The sequence below is a fragment of the Somniosus microcephalus genome, unplaced genomic scaffold (genome assembly GCF_052327205.1).
Source record: "Somniosus microcephalus isolate GS21.2 unplaced genomic scaffold, FLI_Smic_1.0 unresolved_chr1, whole genome shotgun sequence".
NCBI classification, from domain to species: domain Eukaryota; kingdom Metazoa; phylum Chordata; class Chondrichthyes; order Squaliformes; family Somniosidae; genus Somniosus; species Somniosus microcephalus.
The window spans coordinates 131,932,400-131,952,194 of record NW_028225179.1 but is presented as its reverse complement, the minus strand read 5'-3'; the positions used below and the strand labels follow the sequence as shown (position 1 = coordinate 131,952,194).

Genomic DNA, 19,795 nt, shown 5'->3' with positions numbered 1-19,795 from the left:
AGTGGGAAGGGGGGAGGTATAGGGGCAGGTGTTGCATCTCCAGGACGGTGCCGGGCGAAGGGGAAGGGGTGCTGGAGTGATAGTGGACTAGGGTGTCGCGGAGGGAACGGTCCCCACGGAATGCTGAAAGGGGCAGTGAGGTTGCCTGTCACTTTAATTCTCCGCTCCACTCCCACTCAGACCTCACTGTCTTCGGCCTCTTGCATTGTTCCACGGAAGCCCAGCGTAAGCTCGAGGAACAGCACCTCATCTTTCGATTAGGCACTTTACAGCCCTCTGGCCTCAACATAGAGTTCAACAATTTCAGATCATAACCTGGCCCCTATCCTGTATATAATTTTTATCCACACTTTTTGTTTGTGCCTTCTGTTCTTCTCTCCCACATGGCAGCTGCCTTTCATTCTGCCAGCGCAATTCACACTTCATCTAGAGCCATCCTTTGTCTCTTAACCTCTCCCATTACCATCTCCTCTTGCCTTGAATATCTCTTAATGTCTCTTAACCTCACAGACCTTCCCTTTTGTTCTTTCATCCCCTCCCCCATTTCCCAGCCCCTAAACTTGCTTTTAAATCTGTTCCTTTTCCTGCTTTTTTCCAGTTCTGACGAAAGGTCATCGACCTGAAACGTTAACTCTGTTTCTCTCTCCCCGGATGCTGCCTGACCTGCTGAGTATCTCCAGCATTTTCTGTTATTTCAGATTTCCAGCATCCGCAGTATTTTGCTATTGTATTAGTGAATGGTCAGGCATCCTGTTTTTGATGGTGCTGGTTTGAGGGAGGAATTTCATTCACGAGAAGTGGGCGTCGCTGGCAAGGCCGGCATTTATTGCCCATCCCTAGTTGCCCTCGAGAACGTGGTGGTGAGCCGCCTTCTTGAACCGCTGCATTCCATGTGGTGAAGGTACTCCCACAGTGCTGTTAGGGAGGGAGTTCCAGGATTTTGACCCAGTGACGATGAAGGATCGGCGATATACTTCCAAGTCCGGATGGTGTGTGACTTGGAGGTGGTGCTGTTCCCATGCGCCTGCTGCCCTTGTCCTTCTAGGTGGTAGAAGTCGCGGGTTTGGCAGGTGCTGCCGAAGAAGCCTTGGCGAGTTGCTGTAGTGCATCTTGTAGATGGTGCACACTGCAGCCACGGTGCACCGGTGGTGGAGGGAATGTTGGCTAGGACACCAGGAGAGAAATCCCCTGCTCCTTGTACAGTGCCACGGGATCTTTTACATCCACCTGAACACACAGACATGGTTTAACATCTCATTCTGAAAGACAATCTAACGCAACCCCTCCCCAAAAATTTTGCCGGGCTATGGGGCAAGAGCAGGGCGGCGGGGGGGGGGAAGGTGAATGAGAAATGAGAGGGGAACAAGTTCATTCGGGCTCTCTGCTGCCAGTGTTTCTGCCCACACTGGTGTCGCCTCAGGCAATGCAGCCATTTCCCTGCGCCATTGGCAACACCACCAGTGCCAGTACCACCAGGAGCGTGTTAGCAACATGCAAATGAGCCTGACCTGGAAGGTCCCCCTTCGGGGTCAGCGCCAACCGAATCAGCGGGAGTCCTGCCGGGCTGGAACACTGAGCCCACGAGCTTCCCAGCAGAAAACCTGGACAGGATCCCCACAGAACCTCGCCAGTGATTCCGCCCCATCGGGCAAGTGAGGCAGCACCCGAGGCTCACCATGTACTGGGTGGTGGGGACAGGTAGATAAGGTGGTTAAAAAGACATATGGGATACTTGCCTTTATTAGCTGAGGCATAGAATATAAGAGCAGGGAGGTTATGATGGAGCTGTACAAAACGCTAGTTAGGCCACAGCTGGAATACTGTTTGCAGTTCTGGTTGCCACACTATAGGAAGGATGTGATTGCATTGGAGAGGGTGCAGAGGAGATTCACCAGGATGTTACCTGGGCTGGAGCGCTTCAGCTATGAAGAGAGACTGGACAGGCTGGGGTTGTTTTCCTTAGAGCAGAGAAGGCTGAGGGGGGACCTGATTGAGGTGTATAACTTATGAGGGGCATAGATAGGGTAAGATAGAAAGGAACTTTTCCCCTTAGTAGAGGGGTCAATAATCAGGGGGCATAATTTCAAGGTAAGGGGCAGGAGGTTTAGTGGGGATTTGAGGAAATACTTTTTCACCCAGAGGGTGGTTGGAATCTGGAACTCACTGCCTGAAAGGGTGGTAGAGGCAGGAACCCTCACAACATTCAAGAAGCATTTAGATGAGCACTTGAAGCGCCATAGCATACAAGGCTACGGATCAAGTGCTGGAAAATGGGATTAGAATAGACAGGGCTTGATGGCTGACGCGGACACGATGGGCCGAAGGGCCTCTTTCTGTGCTGTATAACTCTATGACTCTCTGAATGCTACACGCCCACTGACACACGTTACTGTCTGCCTGTGGGCTGAGGGTAGGCAGAGACACAGGCACAGAGACGCCCACAGCGTGAGGCAGACACGAGGACAGAGGTACCCGCAGTGTGAGACAGAGACATGTCAACGGTGAGAGAGACCGACGCAGCCCCGGTGAGGGACAGACGCATGGAGTGAGAGACACACACACACACACTTTAGTGAATTGAATTGGGAAGAATTTTATTGAGACTCGGACATCACCAGAACCCTGCTCTGTTCCAACTCCCTCTGATATTTTCTACCCTCCTCTTGTGCCAGCTAGTCCCAGAATAAGTCATGATTCAGGTTACCAGGGAAGAATGACTGCCAGACGGTTCAACTTTAACTTGGGGTGGAAAGGAGGGGCAAATAGTCGAATAAACACACCAAAACGTGGGAGTGGGGGGGTTTGGGGCTATGTGGCCATTGCGCGTCACTGTTTCCTCCCCCGCTCCCCGCCACACACACACACACACACACGATTCCCTCCCATTCCCTCCCGAAGGTATGGACTTGTGGCTGTCCCATGAACCACTCTTCGCGCGTGTGTCGAGGCAGCAAGTGTCAAGGAGCAAAGCGAACGGGATCCCGCCTCCAGGCCCCAATCCTAACCCCCTTGCCCGTCCCCTGGCACCAGGTGTCACGGGTGGAGAGTCCCCAGGTGAAAATGCACTGAGGGATCACCGGCATCAAAGACACAGTGACAGACCTGTACCCACCAGTACTGTACCCCAGTGTTATACAGTGACAGACCTGTACCCACCGGTACTGTACCCCAGTGTTATACAGTGACAGACCTGTACCCACCAGTACTGTACCCGTGTTATACAGTGACAGACCTGTACCCACCAGTACTGTACCCCAGTGTTATACGGTGACAGACCTGTACCCACCAGTACTGTACCCCAGTGTTAGTGACAGACCTGTGCCCACCAGTACTGTACCCCAGTGTTATACAGTGACAGGCCTGTACCCACCAGTACTGTACCCCAGTGTTATAGTGACAGACCTGTACCCACCAGTACTGTACCCCAGAGTTAGTGACAGACCTGTACCCACCAGTACTGTACCCCAGTGTTATTGACAGACCTGTACCCACCAGTACTGTACCCTAGTGTTATACAGTGACAGACCTGTACCCACCAGTACTGTACCCCAGTGTTAGTGACAGACCTGTACCCACCAGTACTATACCCGTGTTATACAGTGCCAGACCTGTACCCACCAGTACTGTACCAGTTACAGTGAGACCTGTACCCACCAGTACTGTACCCGTCAGTGACAGACCTGTACCCACCAGTACTGTACCAGTCATACAGTGACAGACCTGTACCCATCAGTACTGTACCCATGTTATAGTGACAGACCTGTACCCACCAGTAATGTACCAGTCATAGTGACAGACCTGTACCCACCAGTACTGCACCCCAGTGTTACACAGTGACAGACCTGTACCCATCAGTACTGTACCCGTGTTAGTGACAGGCCTGTACCCGTGTTACAGTGACAGACCTGTACCCACCAGTACTGTACCCCAGTTACAGTGACAGACCTGTACCCAACAGTACTGTACCCCAGTGTTATACATTGACAGACCTCCACCCACAGTATTTCACCCTATAGAAATCCAAATGCTTTCTCCAGACACAGTCCTGGTTTGGAAGGACGCAGTCTATAACGGCAGTACTGACTTTTTGCACAGTTTAACTGGACACAGTGTGTACATTGCACCCGACACCCTCACACTATAATTTGAGACTGGTCCTCCTGTTCCCAGGGTTCTTGGATCGGTTGGGTGCAGCGACCGCAGAACCCAGCGTCACTCCTGCTTCTCGGTCCGTCAAGACGTTGGTTCCAAATCTCGTTCGGAAGTCGACTGAATTCCAATAGGGGAAAAGCAAATCCCAGCGACGTGCAGTTAAAATTCGGCAGATTATTGGTGGTTGTTGTTTCTTTAACTGCCCCTGTTGAGCGTGCTCCACTCGCCACCAGAGGCCGCGTTAACCGGAGGTCAAAGTCTGTTCCCGACTGGAAGCGGTCTTTCTCGTTCTCGCCTCCTTCCTCCCAAAGAAAGACTTGCATTTATATAGCGCCTTTCACGGCCTCAGGATGTCCCAAGGTGCTTTACCGCCAATGAAGTATGTTGTTTGAAGTGCAGTCACTGTTGTAATGTAGGAAACGCGGCAGCCAATTTGCGCACAGCAAGCTCCCACAAACCGCAGTAATGACCAGATAATTTTTTTTTTAGTGATGTTGGTTGAGGGATTAATATTGGCCCAGGACACCAGGGAGAACTCCCCCTGCTCTTCTTCAAAATAGTGCCATGGGATCTTTTACAGTCACTGGAGAGGGCAGACGGGGGCTCGGTTTAACGTCTCCAACTGTGCAGTGCTCCCACTGGAGTGTCAGCCTAGATTTTGTGCTCAAGTCTCTGGATTGGGATTTGAACCCACAACCTGGTGCCACACAGGCGGGAGGCTGCTACCAACTGAGCCACTGGCTGACATGTCCCACCAGGAACTGCTGTCCTTTCTGTCAGAACTTCACAGCCCCCCCACCCCCTCCTCCCTCACACGGGCAGGGTCTTGCTGACGGTGCGCTTGAAGGCCGAGGTGAAGAGGCCACCGATGAAGCGGAGGCCAGTCGCGCCCCCAGGGACGGAGCTGATGATGTAGCTGGCGAGGGTGAGGAGTTGGAAGGTGGCAGCCACGGCAGTCAGCACGGTGCTCTGCAGCGCCAGGGCGCTGTACAGCGTGGCGAAGAGCGAGCCCAGGTAGGCCACGGTGAAGGGCAGATGGTCGCGGGAGGCAAGCTGGCGCAGCTGGTTCCAGGGCCCGCGCAGCAGGGCCAGGCTGCCCAGCAGGAAGAGGCTGCCCAGGGTAAAGAGGAGGGCGAACTTGCGGGCCTTCAGCAGTATGAAGGGGGCGTACACGGCCGACAGGGCGAAGCACAGCAGCCCCATCGCCAGGCACAGGCCGAAGGCTGTCAGCCGCTGCCGGCGGGACAGGACGGACAGGCAGGGGTCTGGCTCCGTCGACCAGAACCCCCCCAACGAGGGGCCAGAGCCCTGGGCCTGCGCTGGGGTGCTGCCCGACCCGGAGGAGAATGGGTTCATCCGGCTCATCCAGCTGGACTCGGGCCCGCCGGCAGGTGGGGATTCGGGATCCGCAGTGAGGAGCGGCTCGCTGTCGCCGCCGTCCCCATTCCGCCCGCCTCGCGACTGCGACAGGTACTCCCGCAGCTGTCGGTTCAGATCAGCCATTCTTGGCCAGTGCTCCTGGCGAAGTGAGAAAGGACTTTCCTTCAAGCTTTGTGGATACAATCCCGAGGAGGGCGAGACTCCCGCCTTAAAACACCAACATAAACCGAACAATTGTCGAATTCAAATGTCGGCTAGGGCCAGGGGGACGAGCACAGAGCAATCGATGGTGTTGGCACGAAGTGGATGGTCAAGAGAGTCAGAGCTGCTGCTGCTTTAACGGGTTCTGCGTGGCCTGTCGCTTTGAAAAGTTCCGTGTGCACTGACCCTTTAAATGGTTCTGCGTAGACAGTCACTTTAAATGGTTCCGCCGTGAACTGTCGCTTTAACAGGCCCTGCGCCGTGGGCTGTCGCTTTAAATGGTTCCACCTGGACTGTCCTTTTAAGAGGACCTCCACATGGACTGTCGCTTTAAGAAATGCCACCTGGACTGTTCCTTTAAATGGTTCTGCCTGGAATATCCCTTAAATTTGGTTGTGTAGACTGTTCATTTAAGAGGCCCTCCGCGTGGACTATCCCTTTAAATGGATCCTCATGGACTGTCGCTTTAAGAAGGCGACCACAGTGTACTGTCGCTTTAAGAGGCTCCGCCGTTGACTGTCGCTTTAACTGGCTCCGCCGTTGACTGTCGCTTTAACTGGCTCCGCCGTTGACTGTCGCTTTAATTGGCTCCGCCGTGGACTGTCGCTTTAAGAGGCCCTGCGCCGGAGACTCTGCCTCTGGGACAGGGCCAGCGGTCCGGGGCTTCCTGGCGCTCTGCGGGCTGCCTGTCCGAGGCTCGGTGGGTCGGCCAGGCGCCGGCCGCTTCCTCCGCTCCCTCTCTCCTCCGCCCCTGTTCTCTCTCGCTCTCTCCGGCCGCTCGGAGCCGCCCCACCGCCTCTCGCTCCTTCTCAAAATGGGTGCCAGCCCCCGCCAATCGAGCCCCGTCACCCCGATGGCACAGGCTCGGGGAAGACCAATCGATCGTCACTGGGTGCGTCGGTCGGCGGGGTCAAGGGGTCAGGCAGCCATGGCAACCGTCAATCACCAGCAAACTCTTATGTGCCGTGGATTGTGATGTCATCACCATTGACAAGGGCCCCACCCCCCCACCATCCTCTTTAAAGGGGCACGACCAATAAACCGTAAATTGTAACAGATTTAAATGAAGTTTAAGAAATTAAATTAAATTTTAATTTGGTCCCAGGTGTTGATGACACACTGCAGTGTCTCCGGTGCCCATCGGGCGCGGAAGGCCTCATCGTACCGGCGGACACCGCCTGCTCCATGTCCAGGGAATCGGCACCGAATGTCCCTGGGCCACACCAAAGACGGCCTGTGAAAGAAAAGACATGCATTTATATAGCGCCTTTCACAAACTCAGGACCTCCCCAAAGCACTTCACAGCCATTGAAGTAGTTTTGAAGTGTTATCACTGTCGTAATGTGGGAAACGCGGCAGCCAATTTGCGCACAGCAAGCTCCCACAAACAGCAATGTGATAATGACCAGATCATCTGGGGTTTCTTTTCAGTGATGTTGATTGAGGGATAAATATTGGGCCAGGACACCGGGGATAACTCCCCCTGCTCTTCTTCGAAATAGTGGCCGTGGGATCTTTTACGTTCGCCTGAGAGAGCAGACGGAGCCTCGGTTTAATGTCTCATTCGAATGACGGGACCTCTGACAGTGCAGCGGGCTCCCTCAGTACTGCCCTGGGAGTGTCAGCCTAGATTTTTGTGTTCCAGTCTCTGGGGGCCTATTTGAACTTGAATTGGGCCAACGGGGGTGGGCACTGGAGAGGCAACAGCACCACCAGTGTCCCCTCTAGAAGGGAACCACCAATACACCGCTCTAACATGAGGCCCAATTAAACCCGTGTAAAGTAAAACTATATGGGGTGGAGTTTCCACTCGGTTGCACTGTATATTTTCGACACAATTCTCCCAAAGTCGGTGTGACCCGCGCAAAAAGATAGAAGAATTTCAAGCGCTAATTACGTTGAGTGCAAGTCGAGTTTCCGCTCGTTTAAAAAACATTGTGTTAGAAGCAGACCACACCCACAAGACTGGCTGCGTCCCCAGGGTGAATTAATCACCAGCGGGAGTTTCTGATAATTGCGCTCGTTTGCAGGCCTTCGAGGAGGCTCTTAAAATTAAACTGGTTCTTTTGGGTGCAAGGACACCAATAGGCATGTTTTAAAAGCTTCTGAACGTATTCCTATAATTTACCAAGAAGCTAAATACTGTACCCCAATATAACGAGCAAATGGTTCTGTATACAGTATTTTTTAAAAGTCATTTAAAATCGGGTTACTCACAGGTGGTGGGTTGGCGCTGTGATAAAAAATGTTTATTTTTTTGTGATGAACCCATCTTCAGCTGTATTAATCAAACTGCAACAGGTTACCGCTATTAAATATAGCAAGGAATATTTTTTAAAAATAATTTTAAAACGAAATGCTGCTTTCAAACCAGATTGTGCTGGTTCATGGCAGATTTTGTGTTCAGCATCATGCAAATGAGTTTGAGCGGAAACTCGAGGAAAACAAAATCACAAAACGGGTGCAATTTTGGGGGCTGATTGCGCCCAAAGCGGAAATGCCCCTGTTGGGATCGCTAAATCTGGTTGGACATGTTCCTGGAGGCTCCATCACATGACCTCCAACCGCCCCACCCCACGACCCCGACATTGGTCAGCCTACACGTCCGCCATTATGACGCTTTGCCTTGCCTCAGCCAATCGGAAAGGGAACAGACGTTTCCTTACGCGATTGGATGAATTTTGACTGTCAGTCTTCCCTACCCCACCCCCATCTCCAATATTTTCACAACTAATCAATGAAAGCTTGCAAAGAAAATGAAAAAAATGTAGTTTTATTTAAGAACCCGATGATATTCCTACCTGTGTGTTGCTCACAGCAGTGTCCTGGAGATTAATCTTTAAATCCTGGAGATTCCAGGGCCAATCCTGGAGGTTTGGCAACTCTAGTACCTGTGTGTATGTGCCTGTGTACCTGAGATTGATAGATTGTGCTGGGTAAGGGTATTAAAGGTTATGGATCAAGGTGCACTCACAATCAACCTTGCCCTCCAGGATTTACAGCGGAGGGAGCGGAGTTAAGATACAGATCAGCCATGATCGAATTAAATTGCGGAACAGTCTCGAGGGGCTCAATGGCCTCCGCCTATTCCTACTTTCCTATCTGTGTGTGTGTGTGTGTGTGTGTACCTATGCATGGCCCTGTGTGTGTGTGTACCTATGTATGGCCCTGTGTCTGTGTGTGTGTACTTATGTATGGCCCTGTGTGTGTGTGGTGAATGCGTGTGTACCTATGTATGCCCTGTGTGTGTGTACCTAGGTATGGTCCTGTGTGTGTGTACCTATGTATGGTCCTGTGTGTGTGTACCTATGTATGCCTTGTGTCTGTACCTATGTATGGCCCTGTGTGTGAATGTGCGTACCTATGTATGGCCCTGTGTGTGTGTGTACTTATGTATGGCCCTGGGCCCTGTATGTGTATGTGTGTACATATGTATGGGCCTCTGTGTGTTTGTGTGTGTATATGTACCTATGTATGGCCACGTGTTTGTGTGTGTGTGTATCTATGGATGGCCCAGCGCATGTGTGTGTGTACCTATGTATGGCCATGTGTGTGTTTGTGTGTACCTATGTATGGCACTGTGTGTGTGTACCTATGCATGGTCCTGTGTGTGTGTGTGTGTCTGTACCTAGGTATGGTCCTGTGTGTGTGTATGTACCTATGTATGCCTTGTGTCTGTGTACCTATGCATGGCCCTGTGTGTGAATGTGTGTACCTATGTATGGGCGTGTGTGTGTACTTATGTATGGCCCTGTGTGTACCTATGTATGTGTGTGTGTATGCTTATGTATGGCCCTGTATGTGCATATGTATGGGCCTCTGTGTGTGCATGTATATGTACCTATGTATGGCCACGTGTTTGTGTGTGTGTGTATCTATGGATGGCCCAGCGCGCGTGTGTGTGTACCTATGTATGCCCTGTGTGTGACTATGTAGGGCCCCGTGCTTGTGTGTGTGTTTGGGTAGCTATGTACGCCCTGTGTGTGTACCTATGTATGGCCCTGTGTGCGTGCGCGTTAGTGTACCTATATATGGCCCTGTGTGTACCTATGCATGCCCTGTGTGTGTTTGTGTGTATTTATGTACGGCCCCGTGTTTGTGTGTGTGTATCTATGGATGGCCCAGCGTCTGTGTGTGTGCCTATATATGGCCCTGTGTGTGTGTGTGCGTCCCTGTGTATGGCTCTGTACCTATGTATGGCCCTGTGTGTGTGTACCTATGTAATAATAATAATAATTCAACTTTATTGTAATTGCACAAGTACATGAACAACGAAATGTGATCTTGCAAGCTCCCATGACTGGGAGAAGCAAAGCCACTGCGTCTGTGCGCGCCGCCATTCCATTTCCACCATTCCTCCTGTCCGACAATCTTCAGCCCAACGCCCGGGCCTGCTCACCTCGGGGCTCCTTCTGTGACCTTTTGCACCTGGTCTTCCCTGATGGTCACCCCTCCAGGTACTAACCAGGCCTGGCTCTGCTTAGCTTCCAAGCCTTGCCAGTGACCCTGTCCCTAGTCCCAGGAACAGGCCCTGTGTGTGTACCTATGTATGGCCCTGTATGTGTATGTGTGTACATATGTATGGGCCTCTGTGTGTGCATGTGTGTGTTTGTGTGTGTATATGTACCTATGTATGGCCACGTGTTTGTGTGTGTGTGTTTGTGTGTATCTATGGATGGCCCAGCACGTGTGTGTGTGTACCTATGTATGGCCATGTGTGTGTGTGTGTGTGTACCTATGTATAGCCCTGTATGTGTTTGTGTGTACCTATGTGTGGCCCAGTGTGTGTGTGTGTGTGTGTGTGTCTGTCTGTCTGTGTGTAACTATGTAGGGCCCCGTGCTTGTGTATGTGTGTGTACCTATGTATGGCCCTGTGTGTGTGTATGTGTGTGTCTACCTATGAATGGTCTTGTGTGTGTGTGTATGCGTACCTATGTATGGCCCTTTCTGTGTGTGTGTGTGTGAGTTTGTGTGTGTACCTACGTATGGCAGTGTGTGTGTGCGTGTGTGTGTACCTATGTGTGGCCCTGTGTGTGTCTGTGTGTGACTGTACCTATGTATGGTCTTGTGTGTGTGTGTATGTGAGTTTGTGTGTGTACCTATGTATGTCCCTATGTGTGTGTGTGTGTGTACCTATGTATGTCCCTATGTGTTTGTGTGTGTACCTATGTATGGCCCTGTGTGTGTGTGTGTGTGTGTGTGTGTCTACCTATGAATGGTCTTGAGTGTGTGTGTGTGTGTGGGTGTGTGTGCGTAACTATGTATGGCCCTGTATGTGTGCGTTTGTGTGTGTGTGTGTCTGCCTATGTATGGCCCTGTGTGTGCATGTGTGTGTGTCTACCTATGAATGGTCTTGTGTGTGTGTGTATGTGTACCCATGTATGGCCCTTTCTGTGTGTGTGTGTGTCTGTTTGTGTGTGTACCTATGTATGGCAGTGTGTGTGTGCGTGTGTGTGTACCTATGTATGGCCCTGTTTGTGTGTGTCTATCTATGTATGACTGTGTGTGTGTGTGTGTACGTATGTATGGCCCTGTGTGTGTGTGTACCTATGTATGGCGCTGTGTTTATGTGTGTATGAGTGTGTACCTATCTATGGCCCTCTGTGGGTGTGTGTGTGTGCGTGTGTGTGTGTATCTATGTATGGCCCTGTGTGTGTGTGTGTGTGACTGTACCTATGTATGGTCTTGTGTGTGTATGTATGTGAGTTTGTGTGTGTACCTATGTATGGCCCTGTGTGTGTGTGTATGTGAGTTTGTGTGTGGACCTATGTATGTCCCTATGTGTGTGTGTGTGTACCTATGTATGGCACTGTGTGTGTGTGTGTACCTATGTATGGCCATGTGTGTATGAGTGTGTTTGTGTACCTATGTATGGCCCTGTTTGTGTGTGTGTACCTATGTTTGGCCCTGTGTGTGTGTGTTTGTGTGTCCCTATGTATGGTCCTGTATGTTTGTGTGTGTGTGTGTACCTATGTATGGCACTGTGTGTGTGTGTGTGTATATATATGTATGGCCCTGTGTGTGTGTGTGTGTGTGTGTGTGTGTGTACCTATGTATGGCCCTGTGTGTGTGTGTGTGTGTGTGTACCTATGAGTGGACCTGTGTGTGTGTGTGTGTACCTATGTATGTCCCTGTGTGTGTGTATGTGTGCCTATGTAGGCCCTGTGTGTGTGTATGTGTACCTATGTAGGCCCTGTGTGTGTGTATGTGTACCTATGTATGTCCCTGTGTGTGTGTATGTGTGCCTATGTAGGCCCTGTGTGTGTGTATGTGTACCTATGTAGGCCCTGTGTGTGTGTATGTGTACCTATGTAGGCCCTGTGTGTGTGTATGTGTACCTATGTAGGCCCTGTGTGTGTATGTGTGTGCCTGTGTGTGTGTACCTATTTACTGCCCTGTGTATGTGTGTGTGTGTACCTATGTATGGCCCTGTGTGTGTGTGTGTGTGCGTGTGTGTGTACCTATGTATGGCCCTGTGTGTGTGTGTGTGTGTGTGTGTGTGTGTACCTATGTATGGCCCTGTGTGTGTGTGTGTGTGTGTGTGCGTGTGTGTGTACCTATGTATGGCCCTGTGTGTGTGCGTGTGTGTGTGTGTGTGTACCTATGTATGGCCCTGTGTGTGTGTGTGTGTGTGTGTGTGTGTGTACCTATGTATGGCCCTGTGTGTGTGTGTGTGTGTGTGTGCGTGTGTGTGTACCTATGTATGGCCCTGTGTGTGTGTGTGTGGTTAATGTGTGTGTACCTATGTATGGCCCTGTGTGTGTGTGTGTGTGTGTGTGTGCATGTGTGTGTACCTATGTATGGCCCTGTGTGTGTGTGTGTGTGTGGTGAATGTGTGTGTACCTATGTATGCCCTGTGTCTGTGTGTGTGTACCTATGTATGGCCGTGTGTGTGTGTGTGTGTGTGTGTGTACCTATGTATGGCCCTGTGTGTGCATGTACCTAGGTTTGCCCTGTGTGTGTGTGTTTGTGTGTCCCTATGTATGGTCCTGTATGTTTGTGTGTGTGTGTGTGTACCTATGTACGGCCCTGTGTGTGTGTGTGTAACTATGTATGGCCCTGTGTGTGTGTGTGTGTGTACCTATGTATGGCCCTGTGTGTGTGTGTTTGTGTGTCCTTATGTATGGTCCTGTATGTTTGTGTGTGTGTGTGTACCTATGTACGGCCCTGTGTGTGTGTGTGTGTGTACCTATGTATGGCCCTGTGTGTGTGTGTACCTATGTATGGCCCTGTGTGTGTTTGCGTGTGTGTGTACCTATGTATGACCCTGTGTGTGTGTATATCCATGTGTGGCCCTGGGTGTGTGTGTGTGTGTGTGTCTATCTATGTATGACCCTGTGTGTGTGTGTGTGTGTGTGTGTACGTATGTATGGCCCTGTGTGTGTGTGTACCTATGTATGGCCCTGTGTGTGTGTGTACCTATGTATGGCGCTGTGTTTATGTGTGTATGAGTGTGTACCTATCTATGGCCCTCTGTGGGTGTGTGTGTGTGTGCGTTTGTGTGTGTATCTATGTATGGCCCTGTGTGTGTGTGCGTGTGTGTCTGCCTATGTATGGTCCTGTGTGTGTGTGTATGTGAGTTTGTGTGTGTACCTATGTATGGCCCTGTGTGTGTGTGCGTGTGTGTCTGCCTATGTATGGTCCTGTGTGTGTGTGTATGTGAGTTTGTGTGTGTACCTATGTATGTCCCTATGTGTGTGTGCATGTACCTATCTATGTCCCTATGTGTGTGTGTGTGTACCTATGTATGGCCCTGTGTGTGTGTCTGTGTGTGTGTACCTATGTATGGCCATGTGTGTATGAGTGTGTTTGTGTACCTATGTATGGCCCTGTTTGTGTGTGTGTACCTATGTTTGGCCCTATGTGTGTGTGTTTGTGTGTCCCTATGTGTTAAGTATGTGTATTGTATTGAACAATTAACACAAAGACTTAAACGTATAACTCAAACAGGTCTTTACTGGTTGGAGGTAGGGACTGCACGTAGGTCTTTACTTCATGCCCACAGGCGGGAACTGAGGGGAGATCAGTACCCACAGTACTATTTATACCCCTATGGCCAGGAGTGGTACTGCGTATCACTACGCCCTACAAGTAGTGCAGTCCTGTCCATAGGTTCAAAGTAGCACACATATTACATACACAACATTCCTCCCTTCTTAGCTTTACAGTCATCTCCCCATTTAACATAACGTAATAACATATATACATATATAACTTCAGGTTTACATAACAGAATAACATAGATACATAGATAACTTCATGTCAAAACAGATCACAGATTCAGTCTCTGCGGAAAACAGTTCACAGATTCAATCTCTGTGGTGTAGTCGGTTCACGTTGCTGGAGTGACTCATTCAATAGTCCTTCCATGGATTTAACAGTTTGAACTTCCGAACTGAATTGGCTCCGTTCGGAGGGACCACGTGTGTGATCTGGTAGAGGTAATAATGGATCAGATGGGTCATCTTCTGTTTCGACTTTTCCTTTTCTGCTTCTTGGAGACTCTCTGGGCTCCACTGTCAGCTGCCAGCTGCATGCGCAGTTCCTCCTTCTCTTCCTCCTTTTTCCGTAGTAGAGCCACCTTCTCCCGATGTTCCGTAGACTTTCGGTGCTCCTCCATGATTTCTTTATGGTGGGAGTCGAAGTTACAAGTTGGGCAGGACAGGACATAGTAATATTCGGTGTCGTCCTGATCTAGGCCAGCGAGAGGGTCTTCTATTTCCTCCATACCCAGCTTTTGTTCCAAGTCCAGACATCTTTCCTGAAGAGACTTCTTCATGCGTACCTCTTCATCCAGCTTTTTCTGGGCTTTCAGCAAGTCGTTTACTAATGACCTCATTTGAGATTTTACTACTTCAACTTCTTTTGGAGATTGATTGATCGGACTATTCAATCCCTCTACCGGAGCAGCTGTTTCAGCGGTCTGTTGTTCTACGTTGACGTGAGTCAGCGTACTTTTGGCATCCAAGGGCTGCTCTGTTGCAGTCATCTCAGTCTGTGTTGCCACCTCAGCTCTTCCAATAACCTTTGAGAGCTCCGAACCCCTTTCGTTTGAATATTGAAGTTCGTGTTCAAGTTTTTCCCATTTCAGAGTCCTGTCCTTCAGCATATGCAGGAGTTGGCTGACCGTTAACTCCTCTGACATCAGACGTTTTGTGTGCTCCTGCTCCATTTTCTCCATCAGCTGCTTCTGTTGTCTTTCCAGATTCTCCAACTCTATATCAAAGAACTCTTTCGTTGCATTCAACTCTTGCTCAAAACGGCGAAGCATTTGTTCTAATTGCTGTTGTAGTTTGAAATGGAGTTGAGTTCGAGCCCGGTGTCCCTCAGAAATGGGCACATCAGTAGACTTGCCAGACTCAGAATCCACAGTTAAACTATGTTGTTGTTGCTCAGTGGAATTCTGTGCTGAAACTTTGTCTTTTGCACCTGAGTTGGGCTTACCATCATCCGTTCCAGAGTCTGGGCCGACTATCTTCACCGAGTTCTCACTCGTTATTGTTTGTAGGAAATGCCAGTCCATATTCATTTTCCTAATCCACTCCCGTCCTAGTAGTGGAGGACCTCCTTCAGATATCACATATAAGTCCATTATTTGACTGTCTTCGCCCTTGTGGACCACTGCAACCTCTATTTTCCCGATGGGGTACACTCTTTGCCCCGTGTATGTTTTCAATATAATCCCCGTATCCTGTAGGGGAATATGTTGGAATAACTTTCCGTAATCTTTCTTATTTATGACCGTCAATGCCGATCCAGTGTCCAATTCCAGTTTTACTTGGACTCCTTCTATCTGAAGAGTGACCCAAATTGTCTGGAGGTCTGCACCCTTACCAGCGTTGAGTACTCTTAAGCTAGCCAGTTCATTACAGCTTAAGCTAGCCAGTTCATTACTGCTAGCGTCTGAATCGGACTCCTGTTCGGTCACCTTGTGTACCTTTGCGTATTTTCCTTGCGGTGACTTCTTGTTGCTGGTCTTCTTCCCTGACCTGCATACTCTAGCTATATGTCCAAGCCTACCACAAGTTCTACATTCTTGGTTTTTAAACCAACACTGGTTCTGATCATGCGTTGTCTTTCCACAACGATAACATTTGCCAGAACTCACACCCAATTTGTGTGCACTGAGCTCCGGTGACCGTAGCTGCATTACTGCCGTGCCTCTCGCTGCGGCTTCGTGTGCTGCTGCCATAGTGACTGCCTTCTCAAGCGTCAGCTCATTCTCCTCGAGCAGTCGCTTTTGTGTATCCTGTTTAAATAAACCACACACAAATTTGTCTCGTAGTGCATCTGTCAGTCCCGTTCCAAACTGGCAATATTTCGCTAATTTACGCAATTCCAGTAAATATTCAGCATTGCTTTCATGCTGTAGCTGCCTTCTGTCATAAAATTTAAATCGTTCCGCTAGCATCAGCGGCGTGGGGTTTAGATGATCTTTCAGGACAGTAACAATCTCATCGAACGTCTTATCCGCCGGTTCATCTGGTGATAACAGGTGTTTCAATTGCCCGTATGTCTTCGCACCCATTAAATTTAATAATGTTAGAGCTTTATCTTGGTCACGAATTTTATTGGCCTTACAATAATTTTTTACTCTTTCAACATATATGGCCCAATCTTCGAGGTCACTATCAAAGGTGCTAATATTCCCGTGTTTAGGCATTGTAGATTTGCAATTTCTCAGATTTTATTTTGTTTACTTGTTATCAAAGATGGCGGCTTCCCGCTCTTGCCGTCGTCCTCCACCCACAAAATGGTGGTTTTCCCGCGCTTGGCGGTCTTCACCCGTCCCCCGACGCCGTCTCCCTTCAGCCCCCGAGTGCGGCCCTTATCTTCGCCGCGATCGATAGCCCGCGCTGTGCACCGCGGCTCTCGCACCTTGAGCTTCTGCAGCCGCCGCGCCTTTCAGTCCGAGTGCGGCCCTTATCTTTGGTCCCGACCGCTGGCCCGCGCTGCGCCTCGCACTTGAAGCGGCTCCCGGCCTCTGGCTCACCCGCTCGCGCGGCTCTTGCTCGCTCCCTCTCGGGCTCTGGCTTACCCGCTCGCGCGGCTCTTGCTCGCTCCCTCCCGGGCTCTGGCTTACCCACGAGGTTATGGAGGCTTCAGGGTCCTAATGCCTGTCCTTTCCAGTCGCTGGAAGCTGTCAGGATTTCTGCTGCCCTTCAGTTTTGAGTGGGGTGTTGAGGATTGAAACCTCTCTTCAACGTCCTGCCTTTGGACGAAGCCGCCGTGGAATAACTGCCGCAGGGTTCGAACCGACTCGTCGCCAGTGTTAAGTATGTGTATTGTATTGAACAATTAACACAAAGACTTAAACGTATAACTCAAACAGGCCTTTACTGGTTGGAGGTAGGGACTGCACGTAGGTCTTTACTTCATGCCCACAGGCGGGAACTGAGGGGAGATCAGTACCCACAGTACTATTTATACCCCTATGGCCAGGAGTGGTACTGCGTATCACTACGCCCTACAAGTAGTGCAGTCCTGTCCATAGGTTCAAAGTAGCACACATATTACATACACAACACTATGTATGGTCCTGTATGTTTGTGTGTGTGTGTGTACCTATGTACGGCCCTGTGTGTGTGTGTAACTATGTATGGCCCTGTGTGTGTGTGTGTGTCTATGTGTGTACCTATGTATGTCCCTGTGCATGTTTATGTGTACCTATGTAGGCCCTGTTTGTGTATGTGTGTGCCTGTGTGTGTGTACCTATTTACTGCCCTGTGTCTGTGTGTGTGTGTGTGTGTGTGTGTGTGTGTGTGTGTGTGTACCTATGTATGGCCCTGTGTGTGTGTGTGTGTGTACCTATGTATGGCCCTGTATGTGTGGGTGTGTGCCTATGTAGGCCCTGTGTGTGTGTGTGTGTGTGTAAGTATGTATGGCCCTGTGTGTGTACCTATTGATGTGCCTCAATGAATCCGAGACTCGACGTTAACAGAGCAAAGCAAGGCTTTTATTAACTCAGAAAGTAATACACATTGGAGAAGTGTCTCTCATCCAGAGATCTGCTGTACTGCTATGAGACACGCTGGGGCTTGATTAAGTAGGGGCCAGGTATGGGCGGAGCCCTACACACAATACAATACAGGTAAGGAAATGAAACTGAAACTAAACTAAACACAGGGAATACAGTGCCTGATGAATGGCATATTTCATCACACACACACTGTACATCTCTCTCTCTCACACCTATGTATTGCCCTGTGTGTGTGTATGTGTACCTATGTAGGCCCTGTGTGTGTATGTGTGTGCCTGTGTGTGTGTACCTATTTACTGCCCTGTGTATGTGTGTGTACCTATGTATGGCCCTGTGTGTGTGTTTGTACCTATGTATGTCCCTGTGTGTGTATGTGTGTGTGTGTGTGTAGCTATGTATGGCCCTGTGTGTGTGTGTGTGTGTGTAACTATGTATGGCCCTCTGTGTGTATGTGTGTGTGTGTAACTATGTATGGCCCTGTGTGTGTGTGTGTGTGTACCTATGTATCACCCTGTGTTTGTGTCTGCTTGTGTGTGTGTACCTATGTATGTCCCTGTGTGTGTGTGTGTGTGTGTGTGTGTGTGTATGCGTGTGTGTGTGTAGCTATGTATGGCCCTGTGTGTGAGTGTGTGTGTAACTATGTATGGCCCTGTGTGTGTGTGTGTGTGTGTATGCGTGTGTGTGTGTAGCTATGTATGGCCCTCTGTGTGTATGTGTGTGTGTGTAGCTATGTATGGCCCTGTGCGTGTGTGTGTGTACATATGTATGGCCCTGTGTGTGTGTGTGAGTGTGTGTGTACATATGTATGGCCCTGTGTGTGTGTGTGTGTGTGTGTGTGTGTGTAACTATGTATGGCCCTGTGTGTCTGTGTGTGTTTGTGTGTACCTATGTATGGCCATGTGTGTGTGTGTAACTATGTATGGACCTGTGTGTGTGTGTGTGCATGTGTGTGCACCTATGTATGTCCCTCTGTGTGCGTGTTTGTGTGTGTGTGTGTGCGTGTGTACTTATGTATGTCCCTGTGTGTGTGTGTATGTGTGTACCTATGTATGTCCCTGTGTGTGTGTGTATGTGTGTGTGTGTGTACCTATTTACTGCCCTGTGTATGTGTGTGTGTGTGTGTGTGTGTAACTATGTATTGCACTGTGTGTGTGTCTGTGTTTGTGTGTGTAATTATGTATGACCCTGGATGTGTGTGTGTATACCTATGTATGGACCTGTGTGTGTGTGTACTTATGTACGGCACTGTGTGTGTGTGTGTGTGTTTACCTATGTATGGCCGTGTGTGTGTGTGTGTGTTTGTGTGTAACGTTGTATGGCCCTGTGTGTGTGCGTGTGTGTGTCTGCCTAAGTATGGCCCTGTGTGTGCATGTGTGTGTGTGAGTTTGTGTGTGTACCTATGTATGACCCTGTGTGTTTGTGTGTGTGTGCATCTATGTATGGCCCTGTGTGTGTGTGTGTGTGTGTGTGTATATCTATGTATGGCCCTGTGTGTGTGTGTACCTGTGTATGGCCCTGTGTGTGTGTATGTGTGCCTATGTAGGCCCCGTATATGTGTGTCTGTGTGTGTGTGTCCCTATGTATGGCCCTGTGTGTGTGTGGGTGTAACTATGTATGGCCCTGTGTGTGTGTATGTGTACCTATGTAGGCCCTGTGTGTGTATGTGTGTGCCTCTGTGTGTGTACCTATTTACTGCCCTGTGTATGTGTGTGTGTGTGTGTGTGTGTGTGTAACTATGTATGGCTCTGTGTGTGTGTGTGTGTGTGTGTAGCTATGTATGGCCCTGTGTGTGTGCGTGTTTGTGCGTGTACCTATGTATGGCCCTGTGTGTGTGTGTGTGTGTGTGTGTGTACCTATGTATGGCCCTGTGTGTGTTTGTGTGTGTGTGTGTGTGTGTGTGTGTGTACCTATGTAGGCCCTGTGTGTGTGTGTGTGTGTATGTGTGTACCTATGTATGACCCTGTGTGTGTGTGTGTGTGTGTAACTATGTATGGCTCTGTGTCTGTGTGAGTGTGTGTGCCTATGTAGGCCCTGTGTGTGTGTGTGTGTGTGTGTATGTGTATGTATGGCCATGTGTGTGTG

General features: G+C 49.8%; 2 protein-coding genes across 2 annotated transcripts in view; one reads left to right on the top strand and one right to left on the bottom strand.

Moving 5' to 3' along the window:
• LOC147095864 (gamma-aminobutyric acid type B receptor subunit 1-like) overlaps positions 1-19,795 on the top strand; it is a 235,019-nt gene that overhangs the window by 84,455 nt on the left and 130,769 nt on the right. The gene's annotated exons all lie outside the window — the stretch shown is intronic.
• sft2d3 (SFT2 domain containing 3) lies at positions 2,569-6,636 on the bottom strand. The gene is made up of 2 exons (XM_085974872.1): positions 3,681-6,636; positions 2,569-3,644 (listed from the first exon to the last, which is right to left on the bottom strand). Exon 1 carries the CDS (start codon positions 5,653-5,655, stop codon positions 4,963-4,965), a length of 693 nt encoding a protein of 230 aa, XP_085830998.1. The 5' UTR covers positions 5,656-6,636; the 3' UTR covers positions 2,569-3,644; positions 3,681-4,962.

Coding starts and splice junctions, on each gene's coding strand:
- sft2d3 (XM_085974872.1), bottom strand. CDS start 5,655: ATGGCTGATCTGAACCGACAGCTGCGGGAGTACCTGTCGCAGTCGCGA.